This window comes from Zingiber officinale, chromosome 9A, assembly GCF_018446385.1.
Source record: "Zingiber officinale cultivar Zhangliang chromosome 9A, Zo_v1.1, whole genome shotgun sequence".
Lineage (NCBI taxonomy): Eukaryota > Viridiplantae > Streptophyta > Magnoliopsida > Zingiberales > Zingiberaceae > Zingiber > Zingiber officinale.
In genome coordinates this window covers 31,055,879-31,077,779 of record NC_056002.1, presented here as the reverse complement: position 1 = coordinate 31,077,779, position 21,901 = coordinate 31,055,879, and the positions used below count along the sequence as shown (strand labels likewise).

The window sequence follows — 21,901 nt, the reverse complement described above, 5'->3', positions numbered from 1 at the left end:
TTTATATCATTTTAATGCTATGTATCATGAAAATAAGAAGCATGATAGAATTAAGAAAAAGCATGTAGCTTATCATGCTAAAACTGACACACCTAGGGTTAGAAAGGTAGATAACAATTTAGGCAAAAAATTTAAGGACTTTAGATATAGGACTAGAAATAGAAATGCTCAAGGATTTTATGAAAAATAAAAATCTATGGATTTATGGGAAGAAAATCAAGTCTTGAGGTCAAGGTTTGATAAAATGGAAAAGATCCTAAAAAGAAAGGAAAATATTCTAAAAGGGAAAAATGAGCATAACCAAGGCTTAGGAACACAAAAGCCATCAAATGACCGTAGAGGTTTGGGATACAAACCTAAGGCCAAGAAGAATATGGCGCTTCATATCATAGGGTTCTATGTAGTTATGGAACCAACCCTAAGTCTAGGGGTCAAATACGAAGGATTCGGCCAGCTCACTAGCTGAGCATATTGTGAGCCCCTCAACCCAACGGCTTCATATTCCTTTTTGATATTTTGTATCACGGAAGATATTCTATATGCAAACCATACAATAGAAGCTTCAGGGATTGCGCATCCATTTTGATAAAAGTGTTAGAGCATCTTTACGGTCTATCTTTTTTGAGAAGTCCTTTGAGATTCGTGCATAAACAAACATAGCACTATAAAAGAAGGTCTCCATCTACAGACGCAGGTATGCGATACGACGCTACACAACTTTAGATACTCATAGCTACTGTTTATTTACGGTTACATTCATCATCTTCAATCGAATTACTAACTTAAGCGTCGAAAGTTTTATGCTAGGACTCCTCCCTGGCATGATTGCTAATGCTCCTTTTGATATGCAAGACAGCTCGGAGTCACTTTTTGCTGAATTACAGTCTTTAAGTAATTTATATTAGAGCTCTTTTTTCAGCCAACCATCTTCTTCGCTTTTGGACCGGATCAATGATGTTAATTGATAAAATACACTGCTTTAAAACTTAAGTGACTAGGTTGCATGACACATAGGTCTATGAAGCTAGTAAATATAATTGACCTATGTTTCAAATAAATGCAGATCCAAAAGAGTTAAAATAATTGAGATCAAGCAAGGCTATTATTCTAACTCGTTACAAAAGTGAAAAATGTCAAGCACAAATGGCACAGCTACAGACTTGTAATAATAAAAAATTAATGACAAGAAAAGCAGAATCAACGGAGAGAAGCTCCAGTAGATAGACCCTGAAAAGAAAAAAACAAATCTACTATATTGAAATATAAGCATGGGTATCTACCTAACTGGTCTATTGAGAAATAAACCTTCACTACGACAAAAACCCTCATAGACATCAGTTTTCCACCGATGTCTATTACATTTTCGACTGATGTCTATGAAGGCGATGTAAAAAGTCTGTCATTTTAGACATCGGGTTAATACCGATGTAGTATCACTTAACGATATCGGGTGTAAAATCGATGTAATATTATATGTTAATAACACCAGTTTTGGCAGTGGTATACGACCGATATAATATTAGTTAATGACACCGGTTTTGCAGCGGTGGAAAACCGATGTAATATCAATATTGTTTAACGACACAAATCTGATTTCCAAAATAGTGAAAAACCAATATTATCACCAAGCAAATCATAAAATTAAGTTAATATTATTAATTCACTAATAAAATCACAAATAAAAATGCACCGATGTATCTAAACACACCAAGTCAATATCCATATAACCAACACATAAATATTCTTCTTACAACATAAGAAGATAATAGATATTGTGCACATCAAGTCAGTATCCACAAATTACACATAACTATTCTTCTTACAACATCAAAAGGTAATAGATAGTACACAAATATGTTTCTTACTGGTGCCAACGTTATCCTTCTTGCTCTGTGCAGAGATTTAACTAAATCTTCTCCAGTTGTTTTATTTGTTAATAGATAATTCTCTTTATCTATTACTGGATGGGCACCTCTGCTTGTTTGATGTCCTGAGAGTGACAACTGATTGGTGATTCTTTGTTAAGGAGGCCTCCATTTTAAAGGAGCCACTGGAGGCTTTGGGAACTTTGCAACATCCTTCTTGGTTGTCCTCTCACCATTTAATTGATTCTCCAGTTCTCTTGCCTGAATAGAATAAAATAGTCAATATGGATATAAAGCAGTTTGTTGCTTACATAAGGGAAATTAAAGATGCTGTAAATTCTACTCAAATAGAGATTGAAAATGAGATAAGTAACCTTTTGCTGATAATTTTTACTTGTTTGCTCAGCTTCTTTGATGCGCACATTTGAAATAATATGTTAAAGTGTAGGAAGCAAGGTCAATGACAAAGCTCTCATGGATGCAACTAAAATGGCAAGTACTGAAGTCCCCTCCATTAGCACAAGTGTGAATAGCAATGTTCAGAGCATCAACAACTCATTGATTCATGAGAGTTCTTGCATCCAAGAAGATCCAGGAGTTCACATGATCTTCTCTACTAAACCAACTAAATTTGCAAATTCAAATGATGAAGTAAGACCAACCCAGTCCCTGTAGAGTGCATTTCAAACGGAGCCTGCTCAATCTCTCACCAACCAGCATAATATCAGAAAGGGGAATGCCTGAGACCCTTTAGCTAGCATATCAGAGAAATTTCTATGTTGTAATTGATCTGGTTCTCAATATAGGATTGATGAGAAAAAAATTTATGGCATTTACATATGTCTGCCCATGCTTGCACTTTGATTTGTAGAATGGAGAGTAGCAATTTGCATACTTAATCATAAAGCAATTGTTTAAATTGATTGTTTTATTATGTGAGATGCACAGATGCACTTATTCCAATATTTTTTTAAGTGAAGGCCAATGGCCTGCCCATATTAACAATATGTGTGTGTGTATGCAAATAACACTAGAACTTTAGTAACGCCACTTTCAGTTATTGATCAGACGATGATGGTGAACCATTTTGTCTAACTCAAATTTAAGGTGGATAATTTTGACAGTGCATTAAAGCATATGACATGCTTGCGTCAGATGATTAAGATTTGGTGAATATTAACACTCCCTCCACAAAAATCTAGCAAAATGAGACATAAGGACATAAATAGTAGTGAGAAAACAAATACATTGGTGTACCTCTATTTGACAATAATTCATTCAAATGACTATGAGCATTAGAAGGAACCTATATGGAATATGTGGGTTCTCGGAGGCAAGAGCAGAGATCACATCTCCCAAAGCTGATAGAACCTATATGGAATATGTGGGTTCTTTACCTCCTTTTCAAGCGTACTAGAGTACCTTGACAATACAAACTAAATCAGATAAACAGAAGTAGTTTTTTTTATGTATAAGATCCTATATCACTGATATCAAGATGTTCGAGTCTAAAAAGGATATGTAATTCACATCCTGTTTTCACATCATCAAAAAGCTAAAAGAGAAAAATAAATCAAAAGCATTTTACCAATATGGTTCAATTTTCTTCCTGTAGACAATGCATGCCATTTGAAATTTAATCACAAACAGAGTGGATATACAAACAAGATCACAATTCAAGCCATTGGATGTGAATATAGTAACAGCAATATAGCTCAACCACAATGAAACGCCACCAAAATAACAAAAGCAATCTAGCTCAACTCACAGTGAAACTTATACTCATAAGACAAAAAGGTAATTTAATAATATCAAAATCAAACCAAATCATGAGAAAAGGCTCAAATAAGATTAAAGCACAATTAAGATTAACCCAAACCTAAAATTAACTTGGATTCATCCTACAATAAATCAAAATTGATCTAAAACTCTCTGCTGAAAGTCCTAATCCAAGTGTGCCTTGAGTGACCCTCCATAATGATAATCCATTCAAATCGAAGCTTCTCATACTAAGGAATATAACAGAACCTGCAAACTGAATCCAAAATAAATAAACTATTTGGTATTGAATTTAGGGAGTAAGAGTTCACAATTCAGCCTGATGACATAACTAGCCCATCAAGGGATATAGAGTGTGATTATATCCACTGTAGAATTTATATGCTTTCAGGACCACACCCCATCTTCTCACAAATTTTCCATAGAAAATATATGGAAAGGAGAGAATTAGAAAAACTTGAACATCGAGCATATAGGTTATACAGTCCTATGTCATGCGAATGAGACTAGAAAATGCAATTAATAAGCTGGAAATCAGAAAAGCAAGAGTTACATTTAGAAGCCAAGACATTATAACTTTGCCACGTGCTCAAGAAAGACTCAATTCCAGATGCAATCTATAAGATCCTGATGTATCTAAAACTAATACCAGAAAAGGGATTATATTTCATAAAATCAACAAACAAAAGCATTAAGATATACAAAATTAGAGTAAAAAAATGCCAAGTTAGGCTAGAAAGCCAAAGAGATAATACTATGAACCTGATTAAGGAATTCATCATGCCAATTATCAAGAGTGTCAAATGATCTTCGGACATTAACATCATAGACCAAGACGCAGCAGTCAACTCCTCTGTAGAATGCAACACCAAGACTCTGGAATCTTTCTTGTCCTGCAGTATCCCAAGTCTAGACCACAAAATGATGCACAATTCAAGCACTAAATGAAGGAACCAATAAGAAGCTTGCCAATGGTTCGTTCAATTTCAAACTCACCTGCAAGGTAACGAGTCTGTCATCAACTAGAATTTCCTTGGTGACAAAATCAGCGCCAATGGTGACCTTATACTGCTGCGTGAACTTTTTGTGCACATATCTAATGGTGAGGTTTAAGAGACCACTAAACGCAGATAGAAGGCTACACAACAATTAGACCATGAAGAAATTGTTCCATAAGGACCCATAAGCACCATAAATTCGAGATCAGAAACTCGCTTATCTCTGGTTTGTAGTGAAATAACAAGGGGAGTGCAATTCTAGGTAATTGGCATTTCATGTTTACGGAAAAAAAGACAAATAAAAGAAAAAAATAGTCCAGATCAGTAATTATCAAATGTAAAGGAAACCTCAGATTTACAGAGACAATAAACAAAGAGGATGATGAAGGATACTAGTTCATCAGCGACGTCTTTCCAACACTACACATCAAAACAAATAAACCAAATAAGAGTTAGCCAAAACCGAGATCAGTAGGGCAAATGACGACACGAAGCCTGTCCTACAAGTTCCGATCGAAACCCTAAACCGAGATCAGTAGGGCAAATGAAACAATCTACTGAAAACATCATGACGAACAACGATAGGAGCATGAAGAAGGAAGATTTACCTCGATGAACGAGTTCTCGACGCCGAAATAACAAGAGCTGAGGGTGAGACAACCAAAATTCGCGACGAGCGGTGGGCTGGAATTGGGATCATTTATAATCAAACACAACAGAATAAGGCTGAGAGAAGGGGCGTCGATCTAGGAAGGGGAAGAGGGAGATGAGGCTGAGAGAGATGGTCGGACGGCCGGCGGCGAGGAGGAAAGTAGTGGTGGCATCGTGACGGTATACGGTGGACGGCACGATATAGGTTTAGGTTTGAAGGGAAGAGTGAAGTGTTGTAATTTTGGCTAAATATTGGTGGGAAAATTATATTATTTTATTTTGGTTCATAGACACCGGGTTTTAAAAGCCGCTGTTAAAATCGGTGTCTATTAACGAAAAAAGGCGCTCATAGACATCGCCTAAAAAATCTATGTCTATGAGCGAAAACCTGCGCTCATAGACACCGGTTTTTAGAAAACACGGTGTAAAATACTCAAAGACATTGGTTTTTGCTTAAAACTGTTGTTGTTCTACCAATGTCTATGAGGGTTTTTCTTGTAGTGCGTCTTAGGCTCAAGTTGCTTTTTGCAAAGCAAAGTAGTACTTCCACCATACTTGGAATCTGAAAGAGACCACCACACATGGTATTCTCGAAGTGGAGGATCTGATAAAGCCCGCATCAGTACCTAGACATATTAGTAAACACAACTATGTATTATCTGTGGCAAAAGGTGACAAAGCTCACCTTAGACGGCCCAGTATCGACCCTCGGCTAGATACAAGTATGTAAATCATAGGGACTTCAACCAGTAACAATAATGCTTGTAGGAAGTAAGGTAACTCACGAGGTTGTCGCACCCACTAGAAATAGACCCAAACTTATTTGTGACAACACCACTGAAGCATTGGCGTCAGCCCGTGGGCCCTGAACCATGTATTATTGTAGCAAAAGGCGATTCGCTCGCCCTCAGCGTCTCCGCCAACGCGTCCCTAGGCCAACACGGGGAAGGTAAATCACGGGGGCTACTAGCCCGGACAATGACTAGTGCATAGGGGAGGGCAGGAACCCGGCTACTAGTCGGGATTTGACCCCTAGACCTCATTGTAGCAACACCCCATGGACTAGCCACTAGTCCATCCCGAGGGGACCCTGAACCATGTATTATGATTATGCATAAAGAGGCTTAATTACAATCACAAAAACTTTAAGAAATGAAACTAAAAAAAATTAAAGCTTCAAGCATTAGTACACTATAGATAGTCCGACAACGACTAATGAAATTGGAATTTGTGGTGTGATCTAGGGCAAATTAACATAAAGGATAGCAAAGATGACAGAAGATGAGAAGGTTGGTGGTATTATTTAGTTCAATGATAGCAAAGACATTGCTCCCACCCTAAGAGAAATTTTTGAAAATCAGGGACATTGAAAAGGGCAAAGCGAAAAAGTGATCTTGAGCTTAAATAGCTTAACTTCAATATCTTTTATTTTACTTCCAATGTTTTATTTACCTCTGGCATTTTTTTTTTGAGTAAGCATTGTCTATTCTGCCCACTTCACCCTGAAGGAGAAGTTTATTTTACATTTCTCTTCTTCATCTTGGTAAGAACTCAGGACCTTTCTATTTGGGTCTACCTTATACGACCCTTAGGCTTAAGTTGCCTTTCTCTGTATTTAACTTCATTTGAGGTTCTAATTTAGCTCGAATTGTTTTGCATTTCGTTCAATTAATTTCAATTGTTTGCTTTTCCTTCCATTAATCGTTCTCAAACATACTGCAAAGATGGATAAGGCCTCTACCCTTGCCAATGTTGTCCAATCAACAAACTGCAAATCATGGGAGAAACCCTCAAATTGGAGAAGAGAAAGCTTGATTCTTAGATCATTGAGTTGTAGAGGGTCAAGCTTTTAAGAGGGAGTTGAGGGCGACAAGAAATTTTCAGCCACAAGCGACAATGAGGTGGAAGATATTGGTGACGATATTGGATGTGGTGCTTGCCAAATTTTATGTGTGGGGGTCAGGTGATGTTTGAGAAGCTGCAGAAGAAGTTGGATTTGGCCTTCAATAGCAAGGGTAAGTTGACCCTTTTACTAAGAACCTTTGTATTCAAGTCTGCCTTGGTCCTTTGGCTCACTCTTTTTTTAGTTCATCTAAGGTGCAATAGTTGAGCTTCTAATTTACCTCCTAGGCTCAAACAATTTTGTATCTCTTTCAATTTGTTCCAAATCTTTTCCTTCCATTAATCCGTCATAAACATGTTTTGGTTCCACATAGATGCAACTTTAAACGCATGTACTTTACTGAAAGTGCTCACAGGATCATACTTAAGTCTAGGAATCTCCTTAACCCAATTTGTTTCAAAGTCAACTAGTCTTTCTTCAATGCATCAAGCAATATTCAACAAAAGTAAATGAGTTTATTGGTCACTTTTTTCTTCATCCTAAATAGTTAAATGAACAAAATACATGGCATTTTTAAGGGGCAAGAAATGAACTTAAAATTATATAAACCAGAGTACGGAGTAAAATGAGACTGTTTCTATTTAAAAGAAATTCAAGCATAAAAAATCATGTCTTCCCAAACTCACATGACTGGCAAGCACCTTCATAGAAAGTTTTCCTTTTATCCTTAAAATGAACCACTCAATAAAATTGTTAACCTTCAAATTCAATTGCAGTTTGTTTCACATAGCTTTATCTCTGACAGCAAGACCAAGGTGTTTTTGCAGTTCGGCAATACCATTAACTTTGAATCAGAACATTAATTAGAAGATACTGAATATCTATCTAGTCATGACACAATATCAAATGAAATTTGATGGATGACATTTCTTTTTTTCTTTTTTCTTTTTTTTTGACAATTCTAGTCATTTAGATTTTAATCGATGATGATAAACTTAATGAAAGAGTTTGGACTCGCGTTAAGAAACATTTTCCCCCTTTATTAACAAAATGCAGTAGAGAAACAAAAGAAAACCATAGTGCTAGTTTTATTTGCAGTAAATTAGACTAAATATCTAACACATATCTAGATCATATCACTCTAGGAAAGTATTACATATTGTATAATATTACATACAATAAGTTTCTTCATTCAGTTTCTGATAATGAAACTTGTTGCCTACTTGTGGATAGACCCGATTACCGGCAGGATCCAAACCGGGTTATATCCGTAATTGGATCAATAGGCCGGCTAGCCGTTACCCGTTGACCTGTTATATATTTTGAATGTTGGAAAAATCGTGAAAGCAAGGAAGGAGAACTGTTCGTTGGTGGCCTCGGCTTTCTCCGGCGGCGCTCCAGCGACTGTTGCTGAGATGCAAGGACAACAAGGAAAGGAAAAGGTGGCCGTGGTTGGCTTCAAAAACAAAAGGGAAATGAGAGAAGAAGAGAGGCTGCCGTTGAGAAAAAAGGAGAAGAAGAGATGGGGGAAGAAGAAAGAGAGAAGAGCGTGGGAAGGAAAAGAGATAAGAGAAAAGAAAATTTTATTTAAAAAAATTTATATTTTATTTTGAATGAATAGATTTTAAAACTGGATTATTAGGGTATTTAGAACTTTTCCATGGTCCTTCGTTACCATATCCGCGCCAGGTCAATATTTTAATATTTTAACATTTTTATTTTTTAAATAAAAAAACATTTAATAAAAATTAAAAAAAAAACAACGAAGAAGCGACTCCATGAACACAGAGCCACTTTCTCATAATTAACGAAGGAGCTCCCTCCTACTATGGGAGGGAGCTCCTTCGGTGGAGCCATGTCATAGTGGGAGCTCTGTGTGGATGCTCTTATCTTAATTAATTCAAATTCAAAATGATCCTAATTTAAATTCATGTGTTCCTTACTTTTGAAACTATTTAATGTATTTAATTTAAACTCAATCCAACTTTAATTCAACACATTCCTTATGTCTTATTTAATTGTTCTATTTTTATCTATTCAAAATTTTACTAAGAATTAAAATTAAAATTTTAAATATTTTAAAAAACAAAATATAAATAATAATCTTGAATTGTGATGAATCATAAATCAAATCATGAATCATAATTGTCTTAGACGGTTAAGATTAAAAGTTGATCTATCAAAACCATTGAACAGTTTAATTCTGGATTATGGTTGGATCTAGTTGTTGGACTTGCCCCACTTGAACATAATACGATTCCAAAGCAGTATTCATAGTGAGAAGAAAATTTGGGTACCAAATGGTTGGTGTATTTTATCATGATTGATATTTTGTTGGCTAGATTTTTCTTTTAGGTACCAAATAACTCGATTCGTATATAAGGTTGTTCTCTCTCCTGTGACACGAACCTTTTCAACTAACTCTTAATTAGTGACCATTTTATTTCACAAACAAACTCCCAAAAATAATAACAGAAATACTCGAGGACCTGTGTTTTCTTCAGATCAAACATCAATATCCCTCTTTACATGTTAAGTCCTAAAACAATTTGACTATACCACTACAAAAACACAATCTTCATTTTAAAACAAATTCATATTCCTTCCTTCCCTTTTTAAAAAGCATTTAGATTTTTTACGGATAAAGTTTTGCATTGCACAGTAAAATGTTTTTCATCTCAAGCCAACACAACTTGCCCATGAGAACCTATTCACATAGAAACTGGAAATATTGAGAACCTGCATAGTTTCCTTTCGTGTTATTATATCCATTGCACAATCGGACATATTGATAAGGTTATCAACAAATCAACAATCTACTGAATACAGTCTCAGTCTCTTTCAATTGGGCCAGAACCCCTAGATAAAGCATATTAGTCAGTCCAAGGATTCAGTACTATAGAAAATATCAATTACATTAAATTACATTGCAAGACAGGAAAACCCCAACAAATTAGAACGGTAAAAGAAAGCTAATTTAAATCGTTGACATAAAAAAAGAAGTTCCCTATAGCGCGATTAAAGTAGAACGCGAATCGCACAAAATAATACTATATTACTCTTGCTTACATCTTTACACTACTGTCTTATGGTTTTAGAAGACCAACTTATAATCATAAACAGTCATCTTCACAAAAATACTCAAGCCATGGATCCCAAAGAAGCTTTAATAAATTTAAATAAAGACGTTAGTAAACTTTCTCTAGGTAAAATAGTCTCAAGACAATTATCTAGTACTTATAAATTTATTACTTATACAAACGAACAAACCAAAAAGATCACCAATGAATCCGCACACTAGAACACAAACGGAGTCTTTTATAGGACCTTCACAAACACTAAGACAACCAGACCGAACTTTAGCTATTCTACCTAGAAGACAAAGCAATATCGTTACCTACCAATTAGAAGAACTTATTAATACTGAACAAAATTTAGATACCTTTTCTAATGAACAATTGAACACTCTTAATCCAAGAAGGATATACAATCAAGGATTGTTATCCTTTTCCACGGCACTTTATAAACATTACAGAATACAACCACTTCATTTACCAGATAGAGGAGAACAACGTTTTACATTTATGACCGAAGAGTCCGCAATAACAATCTTACAATGCAAACATAATTATATCCATTTAAGATTAATTGTATTTGGTTTTAGAGGATTTACTAGAAAAAAAATATAGAAGCTAAAATATTTTTAGTTCTCTATAACTCTAGGTTTTCAGAGAATGATAAAATAATTATTGGACTTATAGAATTTGATATGAATAGTAATTTGAGAATCACTTATTTCTGTCCAAACTTTAATATGACAACCAAATTTTATAAAACATATTAAGATTTCAGTTTAAGCAAGAGGATATGGAGATTTCCAAAGACATAATATATAAATAGCTATAATTTTTTTAGGAAAAATAATGACAAATATGAATAACAACTTTAAAGTTCAAATAAATAATATTATTGAAACTCTTACAACAAAAGGAATTTATTTCCTTAAACCTAAAGACTTTTCGTCTAATTTACTTGTCGGACTAAACTGGACCCTAAACCTAGAATTAAGTACTAAATCATAAACTTTACAACCAATGAAATCTATTTTTTATAAAGATAGACATGATAGTTATATAGTAAGATTTCACAATTACAAAGCTTCTACTTCATAAGAAGAAGAAAATGATGAGGGTAATATGAATCTCATGAATATTGAATATGTCCCTCCACCCCACTCTGACAATCGCAATCATCAACTACATCATGATAATTTTTATGATGATTTAGAAGAATATGTCTATATACCAACTGAAATAGCCATATCTATCACTAGTACAGAATTAGCTGAATTAGAAACTTTTGACATAGCACATCATAAATTAGAACCCGATTGGATGTTGTACTTTGATGAAACTCATAATATCATTGCTAAAAAGAAGAATTACTTATCTCATGTAAATTTAATGAATCCTGCAGAATTTAGTAGCACAAATCCCTCTAGACCTCAACCATTACATGTACGTTATACTGAAAGTTCCGTGAGAACTATGGATTACAGAGAAATTAATCCTCCAAGAACTAAAATTCTCCCTTAGACAAATAACAATCCATTATTTAGAATTATAGGTAAAAGAAGACCACCTGAAATAACCTACTTTAGCAAAAATTCAGTTTTATTAAATATTGGGAAATGTGATGATCCTCAAATCTATGATACATACTTAGAATAATGGATAGTTTTTGTAAAAAGAGACTACCAAGCCAAACATAAATTAGATATAAATTTGGCAAAGTCGTGATAATAGTAGGTGAAAATTACTGAGGCGATGTTGTGTAACGCCCGAAAAATTCTCAAAACTGTTTTAGAAATATAGTATGATTTTTCTGGAATTTTTAGATATTTTTCCGGAATTTTCCGAGTAGCGGAAGTAGCAAAAACAATTAGGAAACGAAAATGGCCTAGGCGGGAATCGAACCCGAGACCTATGGGTTGAGGGATAATGCTAGTAACCAGTGAACCCAGCAGGGCCGTGCTGAAAGGAAAGGGGAACAATTTAATTTATATTAGAGTTGGGCCTAGTTACCCACTTAATATAAATAAGAACTTAAGTTGGGGTTTGGTTTATTTTAAGTTGGTTCGGCAATTCCCCCTCACAAAAACCTCACGCCGATCCTCTCCAAACCCTCAACGCCGAACACCCCTCTTCCTCCTCCTCTCTCGGCGCCCAAGCCACAAGGGCTCTCGGATCACTTTCCGGCGAGGACTCCAACACGAAAAAGGTTCATCTCAGCGAAAGGAACGCGAAGACGTGAACGGATCGTCGAGAGGATCAGTTTTCCGGAAAACCTAGCGGATAGAATCGTAAGAAATTACGATCAAGAGGTAAGAAACCCCTCACCTGCAGTATAATAGTTTCCGCTTGAGTTTTTATGCTCTAGTTAGGATGTATGCAGATTTTTATCGATACCTAGGGTGTATTTAGCTCTCTTCGCCAATTAGGGATTAGTTTAGCGCTTTTAGATGGGCCGAATACGTCTATTCTCCTTCAGTTGGGGATCATAGACGCTGTTGGGTGCCTAGAAGCGATTCCCTAATGGAGAGGAGGGTTTAGGCACACCAAGTGTTCGATAAAATGATTAGATCAGCTAAAATGCAACTTAGGCATTTTAACAGCTTAGATAAATGCATTAGAAGCATTTAAACCAGTAAAATAGTTATTTCAGCTTATATGGATTAGATATCCAATGGGTGGGCTCCCATAGTCGCCTCTAGGTTCAGATAACCTAGTCCTAGGTTCAGATAACCTAGTTTCAGCAAAACAGATTAGCTATTCAGTATTTTACTTTCAGTTGGCACTGTACTGGATTAGATATCCATTGGGTTGGGCTCCCACAGTCGTCCCTAGGTTTAGATAACCTAGTTAACCCTACTAAATTCGGGACTTGCAAACCCGGGTCTAGTTAGGGATGCGCGCACAGCAAAGTACGGTTGCCGGGCCCTACAGCATGTTTATTATTTTCACTTATTATGTATTAGTTTCAAACTCAAAATCAGATATGCTAGTGGAGTTTGTTTCAGTTACAGCTTTAGTTCCAGTTAGCTTAACTTATGATTAGCTTAGTGTTATTACTTGCTATGCCATGATTCCAGTGTATATGCCATGCTTATATGTTATGCCATTAGATTTCAGTATGCCATGGTTTAGCTTTTCAGTGCATGTTTTCAAATAGCATGATTTAAATCCATGATTGCATCGTTGCATGTTTTTGTGAGGTAGATGGTTTCTTACTAAGCTCGTTGGCTTACAGATACTATTTTCCTTATACTGCAGATACAGGTAAAAGGAAAATGGACTAGCAGTGGAGGCTGGGGGGTCAATGCGAAGGTGGTGTGTGTGGCAGGAACTGGAATAAAAGGTCTTAGGGGACATAGCGAATTGAGCATTTGACTCATTAGCATTTACTTTAGCATTTTACCCATTGGTTGTGACTTTCATGTTCTATGCACTTGTAGTTGTGGGTTGCCATGAATTCCTAAACTATGCCCCATGTTAAGTTAGATTACTAGTTTAGGTTGTTAGAATGTTAGTCACATGTTAGTAGGATGTGTATTATGCTTAAATGTTTGCAGTGTATGGGTTTGGCACGAAACAGTGCTGGGGATCAGAGTCCAGACTTGAAATCAGAACTCTGATCGGTCTACAGACCGATCAGAGGCTGAACTGTGCCACTGGATCGGTCAGCCGACCGATCCAGTGAGATACAGTAGCATACTGTATCCTCCTGGATCGGTCAGGCGACCGATCCAGCACGATACAGTAGCTCCAAGGGCGCTGCGAGTGCCTGGATCGGTCAGCCGACCGATCCAGCTATACCTGGATCGGTCTGCCGACCGATCCAGCACGGGACAGTAGCGAACCCAGATTCTGCAGGTTTAAGGATCGGTCAGCCGACCGATCCAGGTGCGAACAGTAGCACCGAAAGCCACTGATCGGTCTACCGACCGATCAGGGCACTCCTGGATCGGTCTGTAGACCGATCCAGCCAGGAACAGAAGCAATGAAGCTTCAGGATCGGACAGCAGACCGATCCAGGGTCTTGTGACCGTACCAGTATCAGTAGATCGGTCTGTAAGGCGATTAGTTTATAAGAATCAATTAGTTAGCAAAAATTTTAATTAGCCCAGCTTTCCGCACAGTATAGTTTAGCACAGTACAACTGTAGCGATTCGCCTTATAGCCTAGTAGTAGAAGGCGGGTCGTTACAGAGTGGTATCAGAGCAGTGTTCCATACTTCCTACACACACATCAGCATTGTACCTGCAGCTTCCAAGTAAGAATACCTCTACTCTCTTAATTGTTCTTGTTTATAGTTACAGTTCATGTTATATGCTTATTGCCGGTTAGTACATGATAGTTTAAACAGGATGTCAGAAATTATATAACTGTGATAGTATTAGTTATACATATGTTCTCTATGTCATTAGAAATGGCACGAGGACGCCCAGCTAGAAGGGCACTAGCTACTGAGCCCCAGCAAGAGGCAGGCAGTTCAGTGCCTCCTCCAGATCTTACAGCATTAGTGGCTCAGTTACAGCAGCAGCTAGCTGAACAGCAACAGGAAATAGCCACCTTAAAGGCTAACCAGCAGAGTACCCCCACAGTCACCCCGGAACCGAATCTGACGACTCCAGAAGTCTTAGAGGTTCCACCTGCTCAGCCTACAGCGCCAACCCCAGCACCAGTACCAGCACCAGCAGCCCCAGCAGCTGAGCCAAGGAAGGAAGCCTATCTAATCCAGTGGCAGCGAGTCAAGCCAGAGAACTTCTCAGGCACTAGTGAACCATGGGATGCTCAAGCCTGGTTCAAAACACGGGAGAGCTTCTGGACTGGCCAGAACACGAGAAGGTGAAGTGTGCCTCCTTCTGCTTGACAGGAGATGCACGCATGTGGTGGGAAAGGATCAGAACGAAGCGCCCCGTGAATCAGATGTCATGGGGGGACTTCGAGAGGGAATTCTTCGAGGAGTTCTTTCACATGCGGGTTACAAACCGCCACTACGACGAGTTCACGGAGTTTCGTCAGGGCAACCTTTCGGTGGAGGAAGCCGTGAAGAAATTCAACAGGTTGGCTCGTCTATGTCCAGAGTTAGTCAGCACCGAGAAGGAACGAGTCCGGTTGATGCTCAAGATGCTGAGGCCCGAGATCGCAGTGAACGTGGCAGGTGGCATTCATAGGCCACAGACCACGGAGGAGCTAGTGAGCAGTGCCTTGACCACAGAGCATTACCAGAACAACATGAAGCAACAGAAGCAAGTCTCCTCAGAGTCCAAAGGCCAAGGAAGCTCTCACACTCAGAAACAGCAGGGCCACAGCTCCAACTGGAAAGGGAACTCCAACAGCAAGCGCAAATCAGGGAGTGACCCAAGAGGAGGGCCATCTAGCAAGCGACCCAGTTATCCAAAGTGTGCTACTTGTGGGAAATTCCACCCAGGGGTTTGTCGCAAGGGCGCACGAGGATGCTTTGAATGTGGACAAGAAGGGCACATGGCCAAGCAGTGCCCGAACAAGGCCGGTCTTCCTCAGCCACAGCAGATTCAGTATGCAGGCCAGCCAGCTCAGTTATATCAGATGCAGGCCGCTCTAGAAGGCCCACATATCAGCCAGGGCAGATTAGAAGCCCCCCCAGCTATGGCGAATGCGAGGATCTACTCACTCACCAGAGAGGACGTAGCAAATGCCTCGACAGTCGTCACAGGTCAGATTAGCATTTTTCAGTATAGTGCTACTGTTCTATTTGATACTGGGGCAACCCATTCATATATAGCCAGGATGTTCTCCGAAAAATTAGAGGTACCCCCAGAGATACTCAGCGGTCAGTTTTTGACGGCGCTACCTTCAGGAGAGATCATGGCGTCCACGCACTGGCTCAGAGTCATTATAGCAGACAGGGAGCTCTTTTGCGATCTGATAGTGCTAGAAATGACCGACTATGACGTTATCTTCGGAATGGACTTTTTGGTCAAATACGGTGCCTCTATTGAGTGCCGTAAATAGAAAGTCACGTTCCAACCTGAAGCGGAAGCACAGTTCGAATTCGTCGGGGAACCAAGGAGAAAGGCCAAGAGGTTTCTCTCAGCTATGAAGGCACAGAAGTTACTGGATTCAGGATGCACGGGATTCTTAGCACACGTAGTCAGCACCAGTCAGGACAGGGACCAACAGCTAGCAGAGGTTCGAGTCGTTTGCGACTACCCAGCAGTCTTCCCTGAGGAGCTACCAGGCTTAGCACCAGACAGGGAGATTGAATTTGAGATAGAGCTCATCCCCGGCACAAATCCAATTTCCAAGGCACCGTACCGCATGGCTCCAGCAGAACTGAAGGAACTTCAGGAGCAACTACAGGAGCTTCTTGACAAAGGTTTCATACGCCCGAGTCACTCACCATGGGGAGCGCCTGTGTTGTTCGTGAAGAAGAAGGATGGAAGCATGCGACTGTGCATAGACTACAGATCACTGAACCAGGTCACAATCAAAAACAGGTATCCTCTTCCCAGAATAGATGACCTATTCGATCAACTGAAGGGGGCATCAGTGTTCTCTAAGGTAGATCTCAGATCAGGTTATCATCAGGTAAAGGTTAAAGAAGGGGATATACCGAAGACAGCATTCAGAACCAGATACGGACACTACGAGTTCGTGGTCATGCCCTTTGGCGTGACCAATGCTCCAGCTACATTCATGGATCTCATGAACAGAGTATTCAGGGAGTATTTAGATAAGTTTGTTATTGTGTTTATCGATGACATTCTTATCTACTCAGGAACTCAGGAAGAACATGCAGAGCACCTGAAACTAGTATTGCAGACACTTCAGCAGAACCAGCTTTACGCCAAGTTCACGAAATGTGAATTTTGGCTAGATCAGGTGTCCTTTCTGGGTCACATCATCTCAAAGGATGGTATTATGGTGGATCCCAGCAAGATAGAAGCAGTAACTGGAAGCAACCAAGAACGCCAGCGAGTGCTGGGATTAGCAGGATATTACAGAAGTTTGTAGAGGATTTCTCCAGGTAGCCTCCCACCGATGCTCTTACCGTAAAGAACAGGAAATTCCAGGTGGCGGAGGATGTGAGAACTTCAATGAGCTAAAAGGAGATTGACCAGTGCTCTATTCTGCCAGACGACACCAGCTTCGACATTTACAGTGATGCCTCTAAATTGGGATTAGGAGCAGTGCTGATGCAAAACGGCAAGGTGATCGCCTATGCCTCCAGACAACTCAAGGATTATGAGAAGAATTACCCTACTCATGACCTTGAGCTTGCAGCAGTAGTGTTCGCTCTAAAAATTTGGAGGCATTACTTATATGGAGCTCAGTGCAGAGTGTATACAGATCATCAGAGTCTGAAGTACTTCTTCACTCAGAAAGATCTGAACATGCGACAGCGCAGATGGCTGAGCTGGTCAAGGACTACGATATAGACATCCTCTACCACCCAGGGAAAGCCAATAAGGTAGCAGATGCACTTAGCAGAAAAGCTAGTGCTGCCTTATTATCTCTTACAGCCATGTCGCCGCCCCTACAGAAGGAGATCATAGATTTCGGTCTCGAGCTTATAGTGGAACAGCTCTCTACTATGACCTTAGAGTCTACCTTGCTTGGTGATATTCAGTCAGCTCAGGAGCAGGACACTGAAATACAGAAAATCAAGCAAGGGCTAACAGAATCAGAAAGTAGAGAATTCAGAGTGTCCGATAGCGGGGTGTTGTATTTTGGTGACAGACTCTGTGTTCCAGATCAGGAGGAGCTACGGAGACGGATTTTAGATGAGGCTCACAGGACTCCCTATGCAATGCATCCAGGTTCCACCAAAATGTATCAAGACCAAGAAACACTTTTGGTGGCCCGGGCGAAGCGAGACATCGCCAGATATGTTAGCATCCGCCTCACCTGTCGAGGGTCAAGGCGAAACATCAGCGACCAGGAGTAGCCTATCAGATTCCAAAATGGAAGTGGGAGGATATCTCGATGGACTTCATAGTGGGCTACCGAACCACAAATGGTTTTGATGCCATCCGGGTAATAGTTGACAGTTGACTAAATCAGCCCACTTTCTAGCTATCAAGATATCCTACTCCATGGAGAAGCTAGCTCAGTTGTATCTCCGGGAGATCGTCGGACTACATGGAGTCCCACGAACCATCATTTCGCATGAGACAAGAGATTTACATCACACTTCGAAGTGTGTTCATCACCATGGGCACCCGATTAAAATTCAAGATGACTTTCCATCCTCGACGGATGGTCGACGGAGCGAGTAAATCGTGCACTCAAGATATGCTCCGAGCTTGTGCCCTAGATTTCAAGGAAGTTGGTGCAAATATCCGAGTCTAGCGTAATTTGCATACAACAACGCTTATCGTGCCACTATCGGCATGGCTCCTTATGAGGCACTCTATGAGGTGCAGATCACCAATCTGCCGGTATGAGAGTGGTGAACCGAAGGAACTAGAGCTTGAGACGCAGATCTAGTAGCGGATACCACAGCATACAACAGATTCGCCAGAGGATAGAGACAACTCAGAGCCAAGAGCTATGCCGATACACGGCGCAGACCCTAGAGTTTTCAGTTGGGGATACAGTTTTTCTCAGAGTAGCTCCCATGAAGGGAGTCATGCGTTTTGGGAAAAAGGGCAAGCTAGCTCCCAGATATGTGGGACCATACCTTATCACGAAGAGAGTGGGCAAGGTAGCATATGAGCTAGAGCTACCTCAGGAGATGTCAGCTGTCCACAATGTATTTCATGTCTCTATGCTGAAGAAGCATATTCCAGACGCCACCCAGGTGATTGAGCCCCAGTTGGTACAGGTCCGTGATGATCTCAGCTATGACAGTCGGCCTATTCAGATAATAGACCGAGCAGTAAAGAAATTACGGAACAAGGAAGTACCATTAGTCAAAGTCAGCTGGCAAAATCACACAGCAGCAGAGGCGACTTGGGAGACAGAGTCCAGCATGAGACAGAAGTACCCAGAATTGTTCTAAGTTCGAGGACGAACTTTTTATAAGGTATGGGGGATTGTAACGCCCGAAAAATTCTCAAAACTGTTTTAGAAATATAGTATGATTTTTCTGGAATTTTTAGATATTTTTCCGGAATTTTCCGAGTAGTGGAAGTAGCAAAAACAATTAGGAAACGAAAATGGCCTAGGCGGGAATCGAACCCGAGACCTATGGGTTGAGGGATAATGCTAGTAACCAGTGAACCCAACAGGGCCGTGCTGAAAGGAAAGGGGAACAATTTAATTTATATTAGAGTTGGGCCTAGTTACCCACTTAATATAAATAAGAACTTAAGTTGGGGTTTGGTTTATTTTAAGTTGGTTCGGCAATTCCCCCTCACAAAAACCTCACGCCGATCCTCTCCAAACCCTCAACGCCGAACACCCCTCTTCCTCCTCCTCTCTCGGCGCCCAAGCCACAAGGGCTCTCGGATCACTTTCCGGCGAGGACTCCAACACGAAAAAGGTTCATCTCAGCGAGAGGAACGCGAAGACGTGAACGGATCGTCGAGAGGATCAGTTTTCCGGAAAACCTAGCGGATAGAATCGTAAGAAATTACGATCAAGAGGTAAGAAACCCCTCACCTGCAGTATAATAGTTTCCGCTTGAGTTTTTATGCTCTAGTTAGGATGTATGCAGATTTTTATCGATACCTAGGGTGTATTTAGCTCTCTTCGCCAATTAGGGATTAGTTTAGCGCTTTTAGATGGGCCGAATACGTCTATTCTCCTTCAGTTGGGGATCATAGACGCTGTTGGGTGCCTAGAAGCGATTCCCTAATGGAGAGGAGGGTTTAGGCACACCAAGTGTTCGATAAAATGATTAGATCAGCTAAAATGCAACTTAGGCATTTTAACAGCTTAGATAAATGCATTAGAAGCATTTAAACCAGTAAAATAGTTATTTCAGCTTATATGGATTAGATATCCAATGGGTGGGCTCCCATAGTCGCCTCTAGGTTCAGATAACCTAGTCCTAGGTTCAGATAACCTAGTTTCAGCAAAACAGATTAGCTATTCAGTATTTTACTTTCAGTGGCACTGCATGGATTAGATATCCATTGGGTTGGGCTCACTCGTCCCTAGGTTTAGATAACCTAGTTAACCCTACTAAATTCGGGACTTGCAAACCCGGGTCTAGTTAGGGATGCGCACATAGCAAGTACAGGGCCCTACAACATGTTTATTATTTTCACTTATTATGTATTAGTTTCAAACTCAAAATCAGATATGCTAGTGGAGTTTGTTTCAGTTCAGACTTTAGTTCCAGTTAGCTTAACTTATGATTAGCTTAGTGTTATTACTTGCTATGCCATGATTCCAGTGTATATGCCATGCTTATATGTTATGCCATTAGATTTCAGGATGCCATGGTTTAGCTTTTCAGTGCATGTTTTCAAATAGCATGATTTAAATCCATGATTGCATCGTTGCATGTTTTTGTGAGGTAGATGGTTTCTTACTAAGCTCGTTGGCTTACAGATACTATTTTCCTTATACTGCAGATACAGGTAAAAGGAAAATGGACTAGCAGTGGAGGCTGGGGGTCAATGCGAAGGTGGTGTGTGTGGCAGGAACTGGAATAAAAGGTCTTAGGGGACATAGCGAATTGAGCATTTGACTCATTAGCATTTACTTTAGCATTTTACCCATTGGTTGTGACTTTCATGTTCTATGCACTTGTAGTTGTGGGTTGCCATGAATTCCTAAACTATGCCCCATGTTAAGTTAGATTACTAGTTTAGGTTGTTAGAATGTTAGTCACATGTTAGTAGGATGTGTATTATGCTTAAATGTTTGCAGTGTATGGGTTTGGCACGAAACAGTGCTGGGGATCAGAGTCCAGACTTGAAATCAGAACTCTGATCGGTCTACAGACCGATCAGAGGCTGAACTGTGCCACTGGATCGGTCAGCCGACCGATCCAGTGAGATACAGTAGCATACTGTATCCTCCTGGATCGGTCAGGCGACCGATCCAGTGAGATACAGTAGCATACTGTATCCTCCTGGATCGGTCAGGCGACCGATCCAGCACGATACAGTAGCTCCAAGGGCGCTGCGAGTGCCTGGATCGGTCAGCCGACCGATCCAGCTATACCGGGATCGGTCTGCCGACCGATCCAGCCTCGCCTGGATCGGTCTGCCGACCGATCCAGCACGGGACAGTAGCGAACCCAGATTCTGCAGGTTTAAGGATCGGTCAGCCGACCGATCCAGGTGCGAACAGTAGCACTCCTGGATCGGTCTGTAGACCGATCCAGCCAGGAACAGAAGTAATGAAGCTTCAGGATCGGACAGCAGACCGATCCAGGGTCTTGTGACCGTACCAGTATCAGTAGATCGGTCTGTAAGGCGATTAGTTTATAAGAATCAATTAGTTAGCAAAAATTTTAATTAGCCCAGCTTTCCGCACAGTATAGTTTAGCACAGTACAACTGTAGCGATTCGCCTTATAGCCTAGTAGTAGAAGGCGGGTCGTTACATGTTGCCCGAGCAGCCTCGGAAGCTTATAAAACTAGTTATCCTGAGGAAGTAACAAGAATTGATTCACAAGGAAATAACATAATTTTTGCTATATCATCCATCGGTTATTTACAACCAGAGATGTCAATATAGACTTAGATATGTGAGAAAGAGAAGTCATGAGGGACTTCGAACAGCTGCAACTGTTTAGTTGGAACTGGATTAAACCTTTTTG

General features: G+C 39.9%; 1 protein-coding gene and 1 long non-coding RNA gene across 2 annotated transcripts; one reads left to right on the top strand and one right to left on the bottom strand.

Annotated features, from left to right (window-relative positions):
• Positions 1-3,330: 3,330 nt before the first annotated feature.
• On the bottom strand, positions 3,331-5,913 carry LOC122019121 (ras-related protein Rab7-like). Its single transcript, XM_042576623.1, has 5 exons — positions 5,838-5,913; positions 5,251-5,326; positions 4,641-4,782; positions 4,407-4,553; positions 3,331-3,420 (listed from the first exon to the last, which is right to left on the bottom strand). The coding sequence occupies exons 1-5, from the start codon at positions 5,911-5,913 to the stop codon at positions 3,331-3,333; spliced, it is 531 nt and encodes a 176-aa protein (XP_042432557.1).
• Positions 5,914-19,730: 13,817 nt separating this feature from the next.
• On the top strand, positions 19,731-21,039 carry LOC122018786. Its single transcript, XR_006121902.1, has 2 exons — positions 19,731-19,770; positions 20,707-21,039. It is a non-coding gene; the product is annotated as an uncharacterized LOC122018786 (long non-coding RNA).
• The last annotated feature ends 862 nt before the right edge of the window (positions 21,040-21,901 follow it).

Bases quoted from the DNA above. Each gene is read 5' to 3' on its own strand.
- LOC122019121 (XM_042576623.1), bottom strand. From the start codon at position 5,913: ATGCGGGCTTTATCAGATCCTCCACTTCGAGAATACCATGTGTGGTGG. The intron at 4,783-5,250 runs GTAAATCTTCCT...ATTGTTGTGTAG, and splicing joins TCGAGAACTCGTTCATCGAG to CCTTCTATCTGCGTTTAGTG. The intron at 4,554-4,640 runs GTGAGTTTGAAA...TTTGTGGTCTAG, and splicing joins ACAGACTCGTTACCTTGCAG to ACTTGGGATACTGCAGGACA.